The sequence below is a fragment of the Mastigoproctus giganteus genome, chromosome 9 (genome assembly GCF_048544385.1).
Source record: "Mastigoproctus giganteus isolate SK-2022 chromosome 9, ASM4854438v1, whole genome shotgun sequence".
In the NCBI taxonomy this organism is placed as follows: Eukaryota; Metazoa; Arthropoda; class Arachnida; order Uropygi; family Thelyphonidae; genus Mastigoproctus; species Mastigoproctus giganteus.
In genome coordinates, this window is record NC_143583.1 from 189,835,007 (window position 1) to 189,858,473 (window position 23,467).

The 23,467-nt window shown below is 36.3% G+C and overlaps 1 protein-coding gene across 2 annotated transcripts in view; it reads left to right on the forward strand.

Annotated features, from left to right (window-relative positions):
• Positions 1-23,467, forward strand: part of LOC150080969 (transcription initiation protein SPT3 homolog) — a 111,694-nt gene that overhangs the window by 74,451 nt on the left and 13,776 nt on the right. The window contains exons 10-11 of one of the 2 annotated variants that reach the window (XM_090381247.1): positions 2,908-3,015; positions 17,196-17,309. In XM_090381247.1, the coding sequence (XP_090237373.1) occupies positions 2,908-3,015; positions 17,196-17,309 (222 nt within the window). The remainder of the gene's footprint in view (positions 1-2,907; positions 3,016-17,195; positions 17,310-23,467) is intronic. The other variant, XM_090381248.1, reaches the window with a different exon arrangement.

Consider the following 23,467-nt stretch of genomic DNA (forward strand, 5'->3'; position numbering starts at 1 on the left):
AATGCTCCTAAAAACTAAAATAACAATAACAACAATAACACCTGTTTTTAGATATCTTCATCTGCATTGAAAGTTCATTGTGCATCATGGCACCCCACAATCCTCTGCCAAAGCCTTAGGAAAGTCCCTTGCTACAACATTGTCTGCAGTGGCTGCCACTGCACTCAGTATTATGAGGTTATTTCCTAATCTTAAACCTCATAAACTGGATATTTTCTTGGTAGAAAACTTTTACCAAATTTAGCCACTTCAACATCATTATAGAGAAAGCCTTTTTCCAATTTAACCCATTAGTGGTGGTACTTGTGTGCAGGTCACCTGACAGTTGCATGCTTTTTTTTTTTTTTTTTTTTTTCAAAATTAATTTTCTGGAAAAAGTTTTGCATATTTTTCGAATTTTGCTTCTACAATACCAATATTTAATATTTTCTTAATGGATTGCAATGCAATATTTATTATATGCAGTATTTTTATTTTTTAACACAAAAATAAATATTTTAAAATGCTGTGTGTTTTGCACCTTTTATTTAAAAACAAACAAAAATAATTCTCTGAAAATTTAAAAATAAATATACAATCGATTCCAGTTATTTGGGACACATCGGGACTAGTGCATTTTGGCCCAATTATCCGAATTTTCACGTAAATAGTTAAAAATACAATGTACCCCCCCCTTTACAATTAGTTCACTATACAATCAAATCACGTTACGACGAACTCACCATAGTAAATTATTGTTCACTATACGATGTGTAGTAAGCACCGGTCATTGTGATCACGTTTGTGAATTGAATTTTAATTCTAATTAGCGAAAATAGGAGGAATATTATCCACAGGCTATAAAAACAAAGATATATTAAGCACAAATTTACCCTTTATTACCTTACCAATTAAAAAATTAAATGATACGTGAAATTCGGAAGAATATATGTGATAATCGGAATAATTAATACTTACTGTAATATGTACATACTAACTAAACTAGTTGACATTTCTGTTCACTGACATTTGTGGGTGGGGGTTAAAATTTAAAACAGTAAAAAGATAAGCAATCAGTAACAAAAAACACGGCACACACAAATTGCAAGTAACACAATACATGCAACTGAGAATGGAGTAATGAGTTACAAAGCTTTAAAAATAGGAATGAAGGGAAGATTCTGAAAATTATTATTTTTTATATGATTGAAGATTCCATGGAAGTGTAAACACATTTTACCATAATAACCCACAGAATTCCAGCTGTCGGTATTATCGCAAATTCAATAAGATCAAGTTTACTATCCGTTTATGATAGATTGCACTAACAGAAAAGCCCAATAAACAGGTGACTGCTAATTGTTTTTATTGTTTTATGTTTGTGACCGCCAGAAATCTGACTGAACTTATGTGGTACGGTCGGAGACAATTGTAGGGTAATCTCTAGTGCTGTGGTCTCCTGCCCCGATTAAACAGCATTTTGTCCCAATTAAGTGAAGTAAACCCTGGCTATTTTCTCAATTGGGTTCTGTTTCTTAAGATTTGTCCCAAATAAATGGCTGTCCCGATTAACCGGTGGCTCAAATAACCGGAATCCACTGTATTTATAGATAAAATATAAACACGACTCTATTAGTCTCTTCTCTTTTCCAGTTTAAAAGACCATTAAGTGCACAAAATTTCAAACATGCATGCACATACATTTCTGTAGGTCTTCTGTCAATTTCTTTTTGATTTCTGAAAAAAAGTTTTTTTTTTTTTTTTTTACATCTGTTTTGACAGTGCCAATATTTCATCTTTTCTTAATAGATTGCAATACTAGTATCAACCTTTATGCAGTTTTTAATATAAATATTAAACTTGTATGTAGTTTTTAATAAAAATATTAAATATTTAAAAAGTGCTCTGTTTTAGTACCTTTTAATTTTCAAAAAAGAAAATTTAATTCTGCTAAAAATTACAAAAAAAAATTGATCTTCCAACTATAAAATTTAAGTTTTTCTATCTCATCCATTAATGTACCTTTATAACAGTATAGTTTAGGACTAGAGCCTCAGGTTACGTAAGGAGCTGTGACTAGCATACAAATTAGTGCAATTGCATCATTTCTGTATGTAGCCAACTACTTAAGTAGTTATAAATTGGCATTATTAAATATATCTCATATTGTGAATACCTTCACAACGAGTTGCCATGATATTGCACTACCTTGAATAAGTAATGCTCCACCATAGGTGAACACTAGTTACTTATTCTTGGTGGATACCATCACTCATATGGCACCGTTTCGGAGCTTATTGGCTCCTCATCAGTGGGCGGGCAGGTGCCCTGGTGTTGCAGTGATGAAATAAGTATTTTATTATATTTGTTTTCTCCTTCATAGTTGTAATGTGCGTTTTGTTTTTTTTAAGTGCACAATCATTCTTTTCATTGATTTTTCACTTTCAGACAGACATATTGGTATACCATCAATAGTACAAATTTGAAAAACAAATTTAAAAAAAAAGAGAAAATCATATAGAATGCACAGCACACATAAATATGGCATGGTATCAGAGACTGAGTAGGTAGCACGTTTTGCATGCATGTCAAACAGTATCACAACAATGATTCTCTTGTTGGATTGCAGTTTCATGACTTAAACTTTTAAGGTTGCAAAATTTCTTAGTATAATTTTCGAAGTTTTTTTTTTTTTTTTTTTTATTTAAAAATGAAGGTGGATTTTTTGTTGGTTGAATGTTTGTAAACTAAGGACTGCTTGTACATAGAATGAGATAGTCCTCTATTTTAATTTTTCTTAATGGCAGGCGAAAAATGTATTAATGGTTTTTATAAAAAATATTTACATTAGAGTCTAGATAAACATAATTGTTTATCAGTATATTTTTGATTAACATTTTCTCATTTCTAAAGAAAGTTTGCTTACAGATAACATCATCACCTCCAGCATCTCCAGTGCCTCAGGCCACAGGAACCCATATTCCCACAACTCCAGTAACTGTATCAAAACCCCGACCTCCAAAGAAGAGAAGAAAGGTAATTATAATAACTTAATTTACACACACACATGCACACAACCAACCGTGTTACTAGAAGTATAGTCAGTTCTCGTATAACATGTGTTTACACTACACGAATTCGATCATACGCTATTTATAAATAGGGGAACGATATCGTATATAACAAGAACCGAATTCACTTATGCACAATTCGCCTTTGTGTTTACAAGAAATGGCAGTCGAACACGGAATCACCCCCAACTCAACACAACACGATAGGAATGAAGAGAAGATTCTGAAAATGTATTTGTTTTTTATATCAGTGAAGGGGAAACACATTTCACCATAATAATGTAAACACCCACACATTTCCAGCTATTGTATTATCGCAAATGCAATTAGATTGAATTTACTACCAGTTTATAACAGATTCCACTAGCAGAAACACAACTGGAAATTGTTTTTATTGTTTTATGGTAGTGACCACCAGAAATGTGCTTTGGTAAAATGTGAGCTAGTGAGGTGTTAATAGTGTGTCTCTGCCTTTATGGTGTTGTTTATTCAGTTGCTACACTCGCGCAGCTTTGTTTATGTGTATCAAGTGTGCCTCCTCATTTTGTAATTGTGCTTTATTCCTTAAAAATGAGTAAAATACTTAGACGGTGTGAAAAGGAAGTGTCCTGGTGAAGACACTACAGATTCAGAGAGAAAAAGAAAAGCAGAATCGATAGACAGAGGTGAACTGGGCACAAAATTCTTACCCGGGAAAATTTGTATTGGGCTCGTAGCGTTTATGGCCAAAATCACATTGGCCTCCATCGTCTTCTGGCCTCTGGCCCACGGGGGTTCCCCGGTAAGGCTTATGGCCCATCCACCTCTGTCAATAGAGGAAAAATATGAAATTATTGTGAAACGCTTTGAGCAAAATGAAAGAACATGCGATATTGCATGTGCTACAGGCCTATGCGCCGAGAATTAGAAATAATGCAGAGAAAATAAAAAAAAACTTTCATAGCTGGAACAATTCAAAGTGTTTTTTTTTTCACTGATGCTATATAAGCTTGCTCTCTTGCATCATGTGTCTTTGCTAATGCTAAAAATCCATTTGATCAAGACATAAAGAATTGGAAGAGATTGGACGGCTGTCGTCTGATTGGATAGAAGATCAAACAAAGAACAAGTTTGCTTATGATAGAAGCAAAAGCATTAGCAATATTTTATTACGTAATAGTCGTAATAAAATACGTAAGTATTTTATTACGATTATTTATTGTGTTTGGTAATGTTGTGGTTACAAATGTGTGTTCAATCTTGGGTGGTCAGCACCTAACCCTATTTTTTCCATAGGACCTGTTATTTTTATTGCATGAGGGTTTCTAGGAACACAATTATCATGCTATATGAGGACTGACTGTACAGTAAACTCCTAGTTAATCCTGTGGAGTCTGTACTTAGTTATGGGAAGCAACAAAGAGACATTGAAGAACAAATGATACATTGAAATTTACATTGTAATGGGAATTTACTTTTCACAGGAAAGTCAACCAAGGGGGGGGAAAAGCAAACTTCATTTTTTTTCGGTTTTCAAAAAGTAATAAGTATATGAAAATTTTATGTGAAATTTTCCCGTGTTGTAGTCTGCTTTTATAATCGTGAATATGTAATAACAACAAAATGTAATAATTAAAATTTTTGTCACAATTCAAGTTTTTTTGTTTTTTCCATTTTATGGATTAGTAAGGGAAATTTATTTCCTTGTTGCCCCAGATAACTTAGTTTCTATTGTATTGGAAAACTAACAAATAAATAAATTGTTGGTTATTCAAATACTATACAAAGCATTGTAGAATGCTAATGTATAAATAAAAGTATAATGTATATTTCACATGAAACAAACTCAGTAAATTTGAACACAGACAGTGAACCTTAGCACTGGACTTAACATATAATAGATTTGAAAAGCATGATAAAATTTCAAAAGCCTCCTCTTTTTGAACTGTTATGTATAAGCATAAGAGTTTTTTTTTTTTTTTTTTAATGGATAAACTATATTCATTATCACTGTGGAAGTTAGGAGCGTACAGAAGCAGTTGTCAGTGTGCTTATTAGAATGAATAAGAGTGTTGATACTCATACTATACACGATCTTCCCCACCTCAGTTGATATAACAAATTGTGTTATATCAACTGAGGTGGTGGGGAAGAGTTCATGTGATATTTCCTCTAAATTTTTAATGGCCTGTGTAGCCAGCCAAACTATCAGAAGTAGTAAGTAGTCACTTATTGTGTGAAAATCAGTAAATTGTGATTTCTTAACCACTGTTAATTTTTATAGGAAAGTATTAAACATAAAATGTGAGAAATTTAAATCACTTGAATCAGTGAATGTTAACATAAAAATTATTTGAAAGTGAATAATAGGGTACTGTATGCAGTAGTGGCTATTATGTGTAAAAGATGTTTTCAAAAAATTGCCGTGGAGCCAGGTCAGAACAACTTATGTCAATGTTACTGTTATGGTATTTTCTGACTTATGCACTGAAGAAAAATCCCAGTAAATCAAAAAAAAAAAAAAAAAAATGGATTCAATTAAAGGTGCAATTAAAAAATAAATGCACCATAACCATGAAAGAGAAATTAGATGTATAATGAAATACCATCATAACTGAGAAATAATAGTTGAAGTTGCCCCTAGTTTTGGAGTGAATCACTCAACCAGTGAAACAGTTATTGAGGACAAAGAACACATTATACAACATGCTAGTGCCTCTGCACCAATGAAATCTACAGTTATTATAAAGAGACAATGTACAGTAATGGATGAAATAAATAAATAAAAAAAAAATTGAACTTTATGGCTAGATCAAGATCAGAAACACATGCTGATATGCCTTAAGTTAATTTAGGAAAAAGCTTTAAATCTCTGACAACATTAATGCTAAATTTGGCTAAAGTTCTAGTGAGGGAACATTTAGTGCTAGTCATTGTTGGTTTAGGAGGTTTTAAAGCTAGACATAACCTTATAATGTTGAGGTTATTTTTTGGGGAGGATGCTAGTTTAGTTGACGTTGCAGCATCTTTCTTGAAACTGGCAAAGATAATTCATCATGAGGGGGAGCATTATGCATATGCTCCTGGTTTTAGAATATTGAAAGATTGGCTAACACTCCTGCTGGCTGGTAATGTATCTGTTGACTGCAAACTCAAGCCTTTGTTGATCTACCACTTAGAGAATCCAAGGGCTGTCAAAGGAGTGTGCAAATCTTAAGCCACTCTTCTAGTATATTGGAAGTGTAATGGTAAATGCTGGGTGACTTGGCTAATTTTTAAATGATCTCCATCCCAATGTCAAGTTAATACTTTTCCACCTAGTATGACATCCCCCCAGTCTGTGGACCAGGCCGTCTTGGCAGCATTTAAGGCCTCCTATCTCAGTGCCACATTTAGTCAGGCTGTTAGGGCAACAGAAGAGTACAGTGGAGTGATGTTAGAAAGTTTTGGAAAGACTGTGTCATTTTAACAGCTGTAAAAGAAGCATTGATATTCCCTGGAATAAAATTAAAGAAACAAATGTGAATTTTGGGGAGGGTGGGGATGTGGGAAAAATTGTATCCGCTATTGATGTTAGGCTGTTGATCATTGATCCCACACTTCTGTCATAACAGCAAGAAGATGAAGTCTGTCACATGGAAGAGGTGATTACCAAACAACCCAATGGGTTCATTTCAAGGATATGGCTAAGGATTTTTTCCTCTTTGAGGAAACCTTAGCTGTGTTTAAAGAACAAAACTGCAATGTTGAGTATTTTGTCCAAAGTTTCTGCATGTCATTGTCTGCTAGAGTGTCACATATGAGGAGAAAAAGAAGACAACTATTTCAGTATCCCTTAATATGTTCTTTAAAAAAGCAGTAGCTATGTAGCCAGGACCGTCTATATCGAGTTCTGCTACTTTTAAAGCCATTCCTCGGACTCTGAAGATCCCAGATTTTATCCTCACCTTCCTCTTTCAATTAAATGCCACTCCTCTTCAAACAATATCAGTGCCAGGGCAAAATGTCATTAATATTAAGGTAAGAAAAATAGTTTTATTTATATAATACAATAAAGTATATTATACACTGTGTATGTGTATAATATACTTTATTGTGTTATATAATTATTATTGTATTATAGTATTTTACTCCTATATGTTTACATATAGGAGTAAAATTTACTGTTTAAATTTTCTGACCTATGAATCAGCCTCAGAAACATTAAGTTCATAAGTTGGGGACTGCTTGTATAAGAATAGACAAAGTTTATTGTGAGGGATGCAAGTATTGGATCATTGGATGTTCGGAGATGCATCTTTCCCATTCTGTCTTATGCCTCCGAAATCTGGTCTGGTCTGGTGCACTATGGTCATAGATGCCAATGAGCCTAAAAATTTTTTTTATCATTATAATTCATATTCATTGTTAATGTATATATAGAATATGCTATGTATTTGTTTTTATATTTGTTTCCTTTGTACTGAATTTATGCCCCTAGCCTAGTGCTGTGAAGGGCTTGCTGTATTTGCAATAAATGAATATTTATCTATTTATTGTTTTATGCAGATGATATTGTGTGCTTAAATAATAGCTTGTAGGTTCTTCAAGAATCTCAATAGATTTGATAAAGGCTGTAAAATAATATTTTTTTTGGATGAAAACTTGTTAACAGAAATAAATCTTATAAAAGCTTGGAAAGATAAAGGAGAACTTCAAGTATGGACTATTTAACCAAGGACTGGAACAAGTTAGTGATTTTGTATATCTAGGAACAGATATACAAAATTGTGTATCTTTAATGAAGATGGAAGATTAGACATGAAAATAAAGAATAGAATAGTTGTAAAGCATGAGTTGCAAGCCAGCTAAACAAGTTCATTTGAAGAAAAATAGAATTAGTTATAAACAACCTAAAAGGCAAATTGGTTGTTTATAACCAAGCTTATTTTAATCTGCGGAGCAGAGAAATAAAGGAATTGATCTAAAATTAGATTGCTCAAAAATGAAAATTTTAAATGAAATAAATAGATCTAACTGATGGAAATAGTGGTAAGACTGGATTACAAATGGGGAAAGAAGGAAAAGAACCTTGGGATAACTAATATCCAATTAAAGTTTAGTGAAGCAAACTTAAGTTGATGTATGCAAGTAGAAAGGATGGGTGAAGGGAAATTTGCTGAATGGATATTCCAAGCAAAAAATGAATGGAAATAGGCCTAATGAGCAGACCAGGAGGATGGATTGATAGTATCATTTAGTAGTTAGAGGAAAGAGGACTTATTATTCAGGCATGAGCAAAAAGATCTACTTAGGATAGTGCAAAAGAAAGTAGTGAATAGACCAGGATACTCCAGGACTTTGTAAAGTAATCCCTTGATAGCCATGGTAATAAGTTGATGAAAAGTACTAGTTTTGGAAAACCACAGTTAGCAAGACTAAGGTCCCATAGAAAATAGGGGGGGAGGGCTAGAGGAAAAAAAACAATAAATGTACCAATAAAATATATAAAAAAATTACAGTAAACTTTATTTTCCATTTAAGCAACAAAAATGCTGATAAGTTTGACAATACAAAAAGGTAAAGAGATATGAAAAAGATATACAGGATATGTTCAGAAAATATTCAGACTGCTACAGTGTATTAACAGTAAGCATATTTACAGGGTGAGCAACTTTAATCCCCTTTAGAATAGCAAGCATCCTCTCTCTGAGGCAGATCTTCGCTCAGTGATTTTCCCACTCTTGGATGCATATCTGATAAACTGATTTCAGAATTGCCAAAAGCTGGGCTATCATATTATTCTTTATTTTGGAAAACATCAAATTAATTTTTTTTTTTTTCCCCTGTCTGGAAAACAAAAAGTTATATGAAGCCATATCTGAACCCTTGAATACCTGAGTCTGACTGCTTGGGTGCTGGACTTGAGCAATTCCATGTTTGGTCGTCTACATGTAGTGACAGTGCATTATCATGTGAAGAAACCAGCCTTTGGAGTTTCAATTTTTTTTTTTTTTTTTTTTAACTTTTGTTTCTCTGGACATATCTAAACACTAGCAACATGGCCTTCATTTGCTAAGTACTCGCCATGCTTTTTTTTTTGTGTTGGGAAGGCGCAATCTTCCTCTGGGATGACTACTGTTTAGTTTTGGGATCATGCCTGTAAATCCACATTTCATCTCCAGTTGAGGTATGTTTCAAAAATTTATCATTATTATTCTTACGTTCAAACAAATCGGAGTCAAAGTCATTAAATGTAGCCAGAACAAAGGTTTTCGTCTTTCTGCTCAAAAAATGGTAGGTGTGCATTTCTGTGAAGTTTACACCCAGCTAGGAGATGAAACAATTTCCATAACATACAGCACTTGTTTTCTTTGAATAATCCTAGACAAATTAAATTTCTAGAGAACAACAAACAGCTTCAAACCATGTGTCTCAAAAATTTAACATCCTAAGAGTACTATCTGCAACAATGTAGGGTGCTAAAAGATGCACACTCTTACACCTGTACCATGCTTTAATACAATCAGGACTTGACTATAGCTCTCATGTCTACAACTATGCAAAGCCTGATGTTGTAAAGTGGCTTGAACTGAGTGCATCAGTGTTTTATGCATCGCACTATGAGTCAGTTGTTGTTGGTTTGGGGATTTATTAGATGCGCAACTATGGCCATAGTATGCCACATTGAGTCAGTTATCACACCTCTCCCATTCAGAGTTTGTATGCTAAAACAATGAACCTCCACTGCATCTGTTTACAAAGGAATAAACTAAAAAAAATAAACTCAAGTATCCAACTTAGAAAACTTTATACTTGCCAAATTGGGAAAATTTGTATCAATTACATATTGTGGTGAATCAGCTGGCTGGAATTTGCTTCTGCACTTTGTATCCTGGTTCTAACGAGATTGTCCACCTGTACAAACTTCCATGCCTCCTTGGATGTATCATGTCCAACCTTGCATGCTCACTTCCAATGGGACTTCTCTTGCATAGACAAATAGTCTCTCAACTCAATATGTGAATTATACTCCAGTTTATGCAGATAGTTCCAAGTCAATCAACCATGTAGGAGCAGCTGCTGTCTTCCTGCATATTACAGTCTTTAAGTGACTGCCAATGAAATACATTAATTATTTTGCCTTAAACCCCATCTGGTCCAGTTCTTCATCTCATAGCGTCATTTACACCGATGAGCCAAAACATTATGACAACCTACCTAATATGATGTTGGTCCTCCACGTGCAGCCAAAACAGGTCATACCAGGCAAGGCATGGATGCTATGAGATTTCTAAATGTGTCTTGTGGTATCTGGTACCAACACGTAACCAGCAGATCCTGTAAGGTCCGTGGTTGAGATGCCACAGATCGGAGATGCTGTTCCAACACAGACTACAGATGCCCGATGGGATTGATGTCTGGGGAATTTGGAGGCCAGGGCAATACCTGGAAATCTTCCTCATGTTCCACGAACCAGTCTCAAACAATCCGGGCAGTGTGGCATGGCGCATTATCCTGCTGAAAGATGGCATTGCCAGAGGGAAGGACCGTTGCCACGAAAGGGTATACCTGGTCAGCAGTGATGTTTAGGTAAGTGGTAGATGTCAGAGTGCCAAGCACATTAGCATTAGTAAAGGCATACGATGCAAGAAAGCAACTTATGTAGCATCAGCCAAAAAAAAAAAAAAAAAAAAACAAACCCTCCCATTTCAGCCCTCCATTTGTTCCAAATGCCTGTCCAGCTCAGCCTAAAATTTATTTAGGCTGTCAACTTCCACAACAAAAGATGGAAGTCTGTTCCACCAATCAACTACCTGCTGGCTAAAGGCAAATTTCTGCACATCTATTCTACAACTGTCTTTCTTCAATTTGAATCTGTGCCCTCAGGTTCTTAATCTGAGCATGAGGAATAATCCCATCAGCATTCAGCTTGCTCATCCCATTCAAGTCCTTATACACCTCGATCAGATCACCTTGTAGGTGCCTACTCTACAGGCACTGCAATTTGCAGAACTTAAACCTTTCTTGGTAAGAGCACCCCTTTGTTCCCCTCACCAATCTTGTTGCCCTTCTTTGTACTTGTTCTAGTACTTGTTCTTATTGGACCCAGCAGAACATCAGCTAAAGCATTCTACATCCTTCCTAAAATGAGGCCTCCAGACCTGTACATGGCACTCATGTATGGCCTGACCATTGCCTTGTATAACAGGATAATCACCTCTCTGTCCCTGCTAGCAAAATTCCTATATGTCTTTGACAAGACTCTATGACTTGCCCTGGCAGCCCATCTGCACTGCTCAGCAAACTTCATATTTGACTGTACAATTACCCCTAGGTCTTTTTCACTTTCCACTTCCCTGAGTGTAGTACCACACATTTCGTACATTTCTCTTGGGTTATTGCTACCCATATGCAGTACTTTGCATTTATCAATGTTAAGCTTCAGTTGCCACTTCTCAGCCCATTTGCCCAACTTATCTAGATCCATTTGGAGTAGCATACTGTCTTTACTGTTGTTAGCAACCCTGCCAACCTTTGTATCATCTGCAAATTTGGACATTAAGTGTGATATACCTTCATCAATATCATTGATAAATATACAAAACATCCAAGGGCCCGGTAGAACTCCACTAATAACATTTGTCCATGAAGAGCAGTGTGCATTGATTACCACTCTCTGTCGTCTCCCACTCAACCATCCCTTTATCCATTGTAGAACCTTACCCTTAATGCCATACTTCTCTAATTTGTACAGCAGTATCAAAAGCTTTCCTGAAATCCAAGTATATGATATCAATATTATTTTTGGCATTCAGTTCCTTTGTGTGTGTAGCCGACCGGGCTAGCCGGGTGGGTAAAGTGCCTGCCTGGCAACCCAAAGGTCGCGGGTTCGATTCCCGCCTCGGGCTTGGATCAAAGTACTGCAAAAACCTTGAGAGGTGCATTATGGCCACAGAAGCCTATGCACCAACAACTACCAAAAAAAAAGTTCCTTTGTGACCACATCATAGTATCCAATCAAATTGGTCAGACAATATTACCCTTTAACAAACCCATGCTATGTCTTAACTATTACTGCTGTCTTGTCTAGATGATCCTGCAATGCTTCTTTTACCAGTGACTACCTTTTTTTTCCTGCAATGCAAGTAAAACTAACAGGTCTATAGTTACTTGTGTCACCTTTTGAACCCCCTTTGTGAATTGGTGATACATTTGCATACCTACAGTCCATGGGGACCTCCCCTGAGTCCAAGGAAGCTCTCATAATTATGGCTAAGGGTTTGCTTACTTCCTTTGCTGCCTCCTTTAATATAACTGAATAGATCCATCCACCCCAGGTGCCTTTTTTATGTTTAACTTCAACAATTTCTTCTCCACTTTGCTCTCAGTTATTACAAAATCACTTAGCCCCCTGGATGACATGGATGATTGGACCCAGCAGAACATCAGCTAAAGCATGACACCGCTGCCACCAGCTTGTTTTTGTCCCACGGCGCATCCAGGCACCATCACTTCCCCAGGTAAACGACACACATGTACCCGGCTGTCCACATAGTGCAAAGGAAATGTGATTCATTGGACCAGACAAGCTTCTTCCAGTCACTCAAGATCCAGTTTCGATGCTCGTGTGCCCATTTTAGGCACTGTCAACAGTGGACCGTGGTTAGCATGGGCACTCGGAGTGGCTACACAGCCCCATTTTCAGCAGGGTTCGATGTACTGTGTGTTGTGGCACATTACTCCCGTCACCAGCATTCCAATTACCGGCAAGTTGCACCACAGTTGCCATGTACCGTCCAAGGGAGCCTTTGAGCATCGATGAGCAATGATTGTTCAACAGCTTGCCGGCGATTCGTGGGTTCCTCCTCCTCGGACCACTTTGGGTAGGTACTAATCACGGCTGTCCATGAGCACCCCACCAGCCGTGCTGTTTCATATATGCTCTGACCCAGTTGTCTGGCCATTAGAATTTGGCCTTTGTCAAACTCTTTGAGTTTGCTGATTATAATGTTTTGGCTCATCGGTATATACTAACTTCCTTTAGTGCACTCCCTTGATCTAACAAGGAAGTAGCATGCTTCTAGCTCTCTGTTACATCAAATTTGTGTTCTGCCGACAAGAATAAACAGTAATAAGTAATATATTCAATTTTTCTGAGTCCCTGGACATTGGAATTTCTCTGATGTCCAATTGATCTTCCCTTGATGTCTCACCATAAAGTGAGTACATCAATCAGTGGCAACAAACTAGCAAACCTAGACAACCATCAAATACTTCATCAGACTTATCTATTTTTAAACACTTATATACACACTGATGAGACAAAACATTGACTAGCAAGTCATTGTGCAAATCGAAGCAACTGCAGGTGAACTACGGCACGGGTCAGGACACGGTATAAAAAACACCTGAGCTCCGTTAATCAGTGTTACTCTTGTTCTTCAGATGGGAAAGGCAGCTGACTTAAGCGAGTTTGACAATGGCCAAATTGTAATGGCCAGATGACTGGGTCAGAGCATATCCGAAATGGCACGGCTGGTGGAATGCTCACAGTCAGCCGTGGTTAGTACCTACCAAAAGTGGTCCGAGGAGGGGAAAACCCACAAGCCGCCGGCGAGGTGTTGGATGACCACGGCTCGTTGATGCTCAAGGTGAGCAAAGGCTCTCCCGGATGGAATGTGGCAACAGAAGGGCGACTGTGGTGCAACTCGCCAGTAATTGGAATGCTGGTGATGGGAGTAATGTGTCACAACACACAGTACATCGAACCCTGCTGAAAATGGGGCTGCATAGTCGCAGGGCGCTCCGAGTGCCCATGCTAACCACGGTTCACTGGTGACAGTGCCTACAATGGGCATGCGAACATCGAAACTGGGCCTTGAGTGATTGGTAGGTCGTCTTCTGGTCCAATGAATCATGTTTCCTGTTGCACCACGTGGACGGCCAGGTACATGTGTGTCATTTACCTGGGGAAGTGATGGTGCCTGGATGCACCGTGGGACGAAAACAAGCCAGTTGTGGCAGTGTCATGCTTTGGGTGATGTTCTGCTAGGAGACCCTGGGTCCAGTCATCCATGTGCTGGGCACTCTGACATCTACCACCCACCTAAACATCATTGCTAACCAGGTACACCATTTCATGGCAACTGTCTTCCCCTCTGGCAGTGCCATCTTTCGGCAAGATAATACACCGTGCCACACTGCCCGGATTGTTCGAGACTGGTTTGTGGAACACGAGGAAGACTTCCAGGTATTGCCCTGGCCTCCAAATTCCCCAGACATCATTACCATTGAACTTCTGTGGTTTGTGTTGGAACAGCAACTCCGATCTGCAGTGTCTCAACCATGGACCTTACAGAAGTTGAAGGATCTACTGGTTACGTGTTCATACCAAATACCACAAAATACATTTAGAAATCTTGTAGCATCCATGTCTCGTGGGTATGAGCTGTTTTGGCTGCACTTGGAGAACCATTATCGCATTTGGTTAGTGGTCATAATGTTTAGGCTCATCTGTGTATATATATTTATTTATATTCGATATTGAAGTAGTGAGACTTAATTCCTGTGCAATAGATGACAAACTTTGCCCTGCTTCTTACTTAATCATTTTCTTCTTCATTTCTAAATCAATTTTGTTTGGTTTCCTAGCACTGGCACCACTTGCACTTTCCATTGGTCACTTTCCATTCATCATTGTAATAAGTAAATAGGAATGAAGAGTATATAGTAAATAGGCAAGGAGGTACTCAGAGAGCCAGTGTTGAGGTGGCAGTGGTGGGGAGGCGCCTGCACGGAGTCTTGCACGGCCCTCACCTGCCAGTCGCTTCTCCCCCAAGACTTTAATCACTTCCCCAGGAAGAAGTTGGAGTCGCTTCTCCCATCCTTGTCATTCACAACAACTGCAAAGACTCAAATAGACAATGTTTTCGTTAGTTCCTCAGTGTTTTAGGCCAAGCCGGGGTACTAGAAACTTTTTTCAATTACCATAAAGCTCTCTATTTGAGATACTACACTAACGACCATTCGTAACTACGGACCCTTCATCCTGAGTGCCTGGCACTCAATATTTGACCGATTTATTTACTTATTTTACTCATATTTTACTTATTTTTTTAATATACTTAAATAATAAATTTATGCTTAATAAACTGTTAATATACTAAATTTGTTGTTCTTATTCCAGAAACATTACTACAAAAGTAACAATATCAGGGAAAAAAAAAACTTTTAGAGTACTTTTCATATCCTTTTAATTTTCAGTTTTTCCTGATAGCAAAAAATGAGTACCGGCACCTATTTTTTTACAAAAAAGCACTGCATATATATATATATATATATATAAATAAAAGCATTTAAAAATAAATGTCTGATAAAGTTTGCATAAATGGAGATGAAAAGTACACACAGTGCAAGGACTAGAAGGGTAAGAATAGTAGAAAAAAAGTATTGTTGGTTTGTGAAAGGCAAAAGAATGTTAATATCCTAAAAGTAATGATGAATTAAGACAATTATGGGCTCAAAATTGCAAAGCCAATTAGAAGTGAGGGAACTGTAAAGTAAAAAGATTAAACAAATAAAATAAAATAAAAAAAATAGAAGGTATTAAAGCTGACATTAGATATGGGTGGGCAAATTTAGTAATAGGTCAAAAACAGGGATAGCAAAAATACAAAATCTGATGTCAGCTGAAGTAAATGTTGATACATGGTTAGGTATTTCATCAGGGAACTACACCTCTGATCATGTATCAGGAACTGCATTTCTATACTTGTCCATAACAGTGGAAGAGAGGTGAAATGAAGCTAAAAAACAAAAAGAATAAAATTAGCACATTCTCTTACAGTATGGACAAGGTAGTCCCAATGCAGTTTCAATGATATGAAATAAGGATAAAGCTAAAATAACAAAGTGTTTTCAGAGTGGCAAAAAGGTTTTTAATTATATGTAGATTTTTAAGTAATTTTGGAAAAATATATTACTATAGGAGTTTAGTAGAAATTAGAAGGATTAAAATTATTTGGAACAGGCATATGGTATCGGGTATGGTGAAGTATTAAATTGAGGATAGGGAAGAGATAAAGACAAAACTAGTGATAGAATGAGGCTAGTTGGAATGTTCGTATCACCCTCATATTACACTAATAGTTTTATGAATGGGAAAAAGGTAGAATTAGAAAGGTAAAAGGTATAGAAAAAGTTATTAAACGTAGTGGGCTAGCTGAGGTTGTAAAGCCCAACCTTTTAGTAAGAGCCCTGGCTTTGTAAGTGTTAGTATAAAAAGGAGACTAATACCAAATGCTTGTACTGCAGGGGAAAAAGCAAGTGAAAAATCAGTCAAAATATGCCTAAAAATGTACTGAAAGTGTAATAATACCTGGGGTTTTCAAGTAATGCATATCAGAAGGAAGAAGGTGGGAAAATAAAGTGCACATATTTAGTAGAGATACATGAATGTATCTATACTGCACTGCAGGATATAGCAATTTATAGCAGTATAACAAACTTAATAGAGGACTGTGAATAAATGGAAATAGTGACCTCTATAGTCATATTTTTAAAAAATAAGAGCAGTATATCTTTAACGTAGAAACATTAAAGATATACTTATAAACGTTTCTACTTTAAAGATATACTTTGTCATGTTGCAGTGTACTTTATAAATATGAATGGTATTTTGATAACAGTGCATTAACTCTTTCCAGAGCATGTATAATTTTATATCCTATATGCATGGGCTATAGGAAATGCTTACATACGAGGGGCATTTGAAAAGTTTGTGGCCTGAGTATGAAGGGTTTATTTCAGGAGTCTGATAACATGTTACTTTTCAACATAGTCCACTTTGGAGGTTGTTGTTGTAGTTGGAGGTTTTATGGCGCAACGGCAGCTAAAGGCCATTATGCGTCAAACAATGGTAGGTCCACTTTGGAGGCGATACACTTTTGCCACTGATGCTGAATTGTGTTGATTCCAATCAATACATTGCATCATCAGTGGTCCTCCAGGAATGCACCCACTGCAGCAATGACATGACTGTTGATGGAAAAAATAAATAGATATCAGCCAGGTATTTAAGTGAAAGCTTAGTGGTGCTAGAAATAAGGCTAGCGATAACTGTATGTTATTTGCATGTGTGTGTGTGTGTGTGTCAATTATTTTAGAATCAGTTGTTTTCACCAGAGTGAAAGCCATGTCACACAAGAATACCCAGGATCACAATGCATTCAACCTGCTGATATTAGAGAAGCTATCCGACGTTACTGGAGGCAGACTGGACCATTTATGCTATTTTCTGTAAGTATTTTATTCTGTTGGAATTAAGAGTTAGAAATTTTATATATGTTGTTACAATCATGTAATATCTAAATATATATACACTGCTTCTTGTAATCTGTATACTAATCCCAAAAAAGTAATATGCAGATTAAGGTTTTTACAAGTATTTTAGGTGGAGTAAAACATTTTTATTTTTCATTTTTTTTTTAATGTAAAAATCATAATTTTAGTATTTAGTTATAAGTATTAAATCTAAGAGAAAATCTATGAATTTTTGATTTTCTCTTTGTTACATGAGTTTGTTTCTTTTGAATTTTAAATATTATACATTTGCATTACTGTGTTTTTCAAACCTGTCATAGAGTTCTTCCTCTAGAATATAATAAATTCTATTACGAACTACAAATATTATAAAATATATGAGTGAGAAAGAAGTATAGTGAACCAAGTCACTTCCATATAGTATTGAAAAAAAAGCATCTTTTGCATATGAGCCAATAAAACATTCATTGTTAGATAAATTTAAATTATGTCAATATTTGTTTGAAAATAGTTATAATTATCTTCTGTCTTTGAATTTCCTCAGAATTTGAAATGTTTATCCTTAAAATTTGGATTTAAACAAAAAAAAATAGACTTGGTTCACTTACTTTAACTCTAATATTTTCCCACTTCTGTAGAATACAGTCCTATTGCTAACTATTTTTATTATTTAGGATTGAATGAATGAGTAATATCCCTTTTTCTTTTACCAATGCTGTTTTATTTAAACAAATAGTGTATTACTGAAATTGAAATCAATTTTTTTTTGCACAAAAAAAAAAAAAAAAAAAGATAAAAGTGGGTATTTTATTAGTCATGTGTATTGAAACTCATCTTCAGGCACTTCAGCAGATCCAGTGTTCCTTTCCATCGACAAAACTCTTTGTAGAAACTATAACAAGCAGGAATATAAGGCAATAACAAATCACATCTGCTTTCTTTGCACTGGTTATGGGCCATCAGTCTTTGTATAGTTGAGCCAGTGAAGACAGAGGTCTACTAATTTTCTTCTTCTGTATGTCAATTTCTTTGAATGGCATTAAATCGCTTGATGAGTTTTTGTAAAATCTCAATGTAAATTCTTGAAACCCTCTTCCACCTTCTGTCTTTACAGAGACAGAAGGTGGACAGTTTGTGTTTCTGTGGTTCTGTCTTTACAGAGACAGAAGGTGGACAGAAGGTACAGAGACAGTTTGTGTTTGTGCCCTAATTCCAGGATCTGCTACGATTCAAACGTTATGGAGAGGTAACTGCATGGTTATAAACAAGGGGGACTTGGATCACTTTCCTGCTGAATATCATGCAAGATGGACTTGGCCCACTGTAACAGTGCACGCTATCAGATGTTCTTCAGCATTATAAGGAACCACTGCTCTCTATCCGTCGGCTAAAGAACTAAGAGCTTGTTCCACATTTTCACTGAATAATTATTGGCTTTAAGGGACTTAGTACACCTGTGACCCGACTTGAAGAAAAATTGGACTTGGTTCACTATACTTCCGACCCACTCATCTAATAGTCTAGAACAGCGGTTCCCAACTGGTGGTTTGCAAACCCCCAAGGGTTCACAAAAGTGTTTCAGTGGGTTTGCACTAAAAATTCTGTAATGGCGTCTGCTTATATTCACATAGATATATTATTTTATAACTACAAAATATAACTAATAATAAACAATAAAGTAAAATAAAATTAAATAAAAATTAAAGAATTGCCAAGGAAAGAAACCACATCTCCCACAATTCCTTATAATTACTTTACTACTTACAGTATATCATATTAAATAAATATCTAAAATTATTTCTTGACAGTGCAGTGCATGGCCTGCACTGCACTGCCATCATTTCTACTACCCAGGTATTATGCATAGATCGCTTGATTACATCTCATATTGGGAGTACCTTCACAACAAGTTACTTAAGGTATTGTACTGCTTTGAATAAATACTGCTTCACCAGTGAAGAAGACTAATGTAACTTATTCTTGGCAGATGCCACCACCCAGACTGCACCGTTTCGAAGCTTGTTCGCTTACTCATCGGTGAGTGGGCAGGTACCCTGTTGTTGCAATAGTGACAATCCAGTTCTGAAGTATAACTCCACAATATGAGAGATTCTTGATTGTGTGCATGGTTTAATCTAAATATATTTCTTGACTAAATTTCTAAAAAAAAAGTATGAAAAATGTTTATGCATGGGTAATGAGAGATATAATCAAACGATGCACGCATAATACCTAGGTAGTAGAAATGATGGAAGTGCATTACCCATGCATAAACAACCTTTTTCATACTCTTACACATTTAGTCAAGAAATAGTTTTAGATTAAACCATACAAACCATCAAGCATCTCTCATATTGTGGAGTTATACTTCATAAGTGGGTAGTCACTATTGCAACACCAGGGTGCTGCCCACCAACCGAAGAGGAGCTAATCAGATCCAAAATGGTGCCATCTGGGGGATCTTGATGAGGTCCTCATTACCACGAATAGGTAACAACAATCTTCCCTAATGGGGAAGCGTTGCCTATTCGGGGGATTCATGAATGTTTCAGTTCAGTGAGGGTGAGGAATAATTGCTCCTTACCTCTTCCTCTCTTACTATCACTTTCCTTCACCTTTTTTGCTTTCCAAAGTCTAATAGGGACAGTATGTGGATATCTTATTCCATACCATTCTTCAAATGGTGCCGTCTGAGTGGTGTTATCGGCCGAGAATAAGTAACATTAGTCTTCTCAATAGCTGAAGCGTTACTTATTACTTATTCGAGAAAGTGCACTACCTCGGCAACCCGTGAAAGTATTCACAATATGAGGTATAATCAAAAGATGTATGCATATTACCTGGGTAGCTTAAATGATGGAAGTACATTACCCATGCATAAACAACCATTTTTAAATAAATATGTTTTCCATACTAATTTTTTTTTTTTCTTTCATTCTCAAGGATCATTGTTATGTATGGGTACTTTTTTTAAGAACCTATAGTACTTAGTACTGTGCATATGTTGAAAAGATGAAAGAAGATACTTGTTGACATTAGACTTGAACTTCTGTAGATTATAATTTTCAGGAAATATGTATGAAGGAAGTTTGTCCCAAAAAACATGAAATTGAATGAATAAATGAAGAAGAAATGTTGGTTCTGTGGGATTGAACTTGGACAGTAAAAGGATGTTCACTGGTTGTGGCACGTATTTGGACTGCTTTGAACGAGAGAGCGGGAATTATACAAGTCATTTCAGAAGAACAGTGCCCATGGAAGTATCTATAGAAAAGGCATGCAGCAGAAACAGTATATCTATGAGACAGAGAGTGGAGAGACTCTGTTAAAGATGAGTCATTAATTAACCTAACTGCCCTGTTCCGAATGGAATATATAAGCCTGAGAGAGGTTTGGGGGGCACCGCCACAGATGTGGGAACAATATTCCATGGTAGGGCAGATTTGCGATTTCTACAGAGTCAACAACTGTTTGGAAGAAAAGTAACGCTGAGAGAAAAAGAGAAAACCCAGTTTTTTGGATGCAGAGGAAGCAATATTTGTAATATGTTTTATGACAAGAGAGATTAGAGGTCAGGGTAATCCCCAAGATCTTGCCTAGAAATCGGAGCATAATCGAAGATAAGCATAGGAGCAGAGGAATCCTTTTTGCGAGATATAAGATAGGAGCAGATTAATGCTTTTTGCGAGATATAAGATAGGAGTAGAGGAATGCTTTTTGCAAGATATAAGATAGGACTGAGTTTTGGAAGGATTGGAATTAAGTTTTCTTTGCCCCACTGTCGAATTACCTTGAAGTCAGCATTTAAGGATACTCAAAAAGTTTAAGCTGTTTGAGCAGGGCAAGGTTTCTCAAAATGGATGGTGGAAAGTAATGTGCTATCATCAGAAAAAGATAGGATTTCTGGTCACTGGAAGAAGTTCATTAATATACAAGAGAAAAAGAGTGGGAGAAAGAACAACCTTGGGGAACATCAGCATTAGTGGAGAAGTTAGAAGATAGAGAGCTTTTATGCCAAACACGATTGAAACCCTTTGAAATGCTCCTTTGGCAATGGTTTCAGTTTCACCAAACATTTTCAATGAATTTCTACATAGATCGGTAACATAAGCCAGAATATCACCAGTGCATCGATACTGCTGGAATCCATACTGGAAATCAGATGAAAGATTTCCAGATAGTTTGAGTTGGAAGTTAATTGATTTCTCCATTACTTTGGAAAGAGTAGAAGTAATTGCAATGGGACGATAATTGGATGGAAGGGATTTGTCACTCTTTAGGAATTGGCTAGATTTGAGCAAACTTCCAAGCAGAAGGAAAAATACCTTTGGAAGAAAGTGAAACAAGGCAACACAAAACAGGAGTAAGTTCAGGGGCAGGCACAGGTTTTGAGAATAAGTGGAGAAATACCATCAGACCCAGCGCTTTCTTAGCATCAGATTCATCAAAATCCTTTTGACATCCTGTTGACGGAAAACCACAGGAGGCCTTGATTGGAGTGTATTGGGAAAGGTTTGAGGTGATTTACCAAGATCATCAATACATGAGTTGAAAGAAAAATAGGATGCTAACAGGTCAGCTTTATCTTTGGCTGATGTGGCAACAGAACTATCTGGTTTTGACAGTGGTGGGAACAGAGATGGGTAAAAATTATGGCCACTAGCTTTGGCAAGAGACCAGAATGCTTGGCTACTATTTGGACAAGAAGCAAGTGTTCTACTCTTACTCTGTTTGAAATCTAGTTTGTACTGATTATTAACTGCTTTACAAAGTATAAATAATATTTAATAATAATTTTGATTATTACGCAAGATTGCTTATAGAAACATAGTACACTTGGTCGTCGACTTACGACCTATGCGACTTACGACCACAAAAAAATAAATAATAAATCATAGTTACATATATCACAAAAATAGTAAAAAATCCATTATTTAAACAATATAACAATTGGTTAATTTTAAACTAAACTAATTATAACATTAGGTATGTCATAGTACACTGCAAAAATTCAAAATGAATGTTTATGCAATCTTCAGAATCAGTCACGTTGGGATAATTAATTATTATAAGTACCTCCCTAATCAGCACGCCCTACCCCCACTCCCCTAAAACATGCTACTTAAGTTAAAAATAAATTTTATATGTACAGTATTGCCTGGCGATATTTGTAGACTATAAATTGTTTATGCAATAAACTGACGCGGCGGTAAACTGCTAGCGATTAATTGCTGGCAGCGAATTGCGGGCAATAAACTTTCCTAGACTCCTCTCTCACATACAATCAGTCGCTTTCAAGCATCTGTTGCGTGTGATGTATTAATTAAAATTCTACTGAAGTAATGTACCCATAAAATGTTTAGTAAAAGGAAAATGCCTTCATCTACATATACGCTAGCTAAGAAGTCAAGGAAAACTGTTGATTTAGAGTGTAAAATGAAAGTTATCCAGCAGGATGAAGGCGGAAAGAAAGTGAATATGATAACACGTGACTTGAAGTTATTACATTCCATGGTATCAACGATACTTAAGGACAAAGAAAGAATTCGGGAAGCTGTGAAAGGTTCTGCACCTATGAAGTTTACAATTTTAACCAAACAACGATAGGGACCCATCCATAAAATGGAGAACTTGTTGTCTATATGGATGGAAGATTTAATACAAAAAAATACACCCATGAGCCTTCACACAGTGCAAGCGAAGGCTAGGAGTTTGTTTCAGATTTTAAAATCACGTGCCGGAGACGATTATGCACAAGATTTTCAGGCTAGTACTGGGTGGTTTAAGCGTTTTAAAAAAAGATTTGCTTTGCATAATGTACATGTTACAGAAGAAGCAGGAAGTGCAGATGAAGATGGAGCCAAAAAATTTGTTGATAGTTTTGACTCTTTAATCAAAGAAGAAGGTTATCTTACGGAACAAATATTCAACATAGATGAAACCGGCTTGCAATGGAAACGTATGCCTAATCGTATGTACATACACCAAGAAGCAAAAAGGATGCCAGGATTCAAAGCTTTTAAGGATCGGTTAACTTTGTTGCTTGGTGGGAATGCCGCTGGTTTTAAGCTGAAGCCTCATTTACTACCGTTCAAACCCTAAAGCTTGGATGACTCAAGCACTGTTCGAAGACT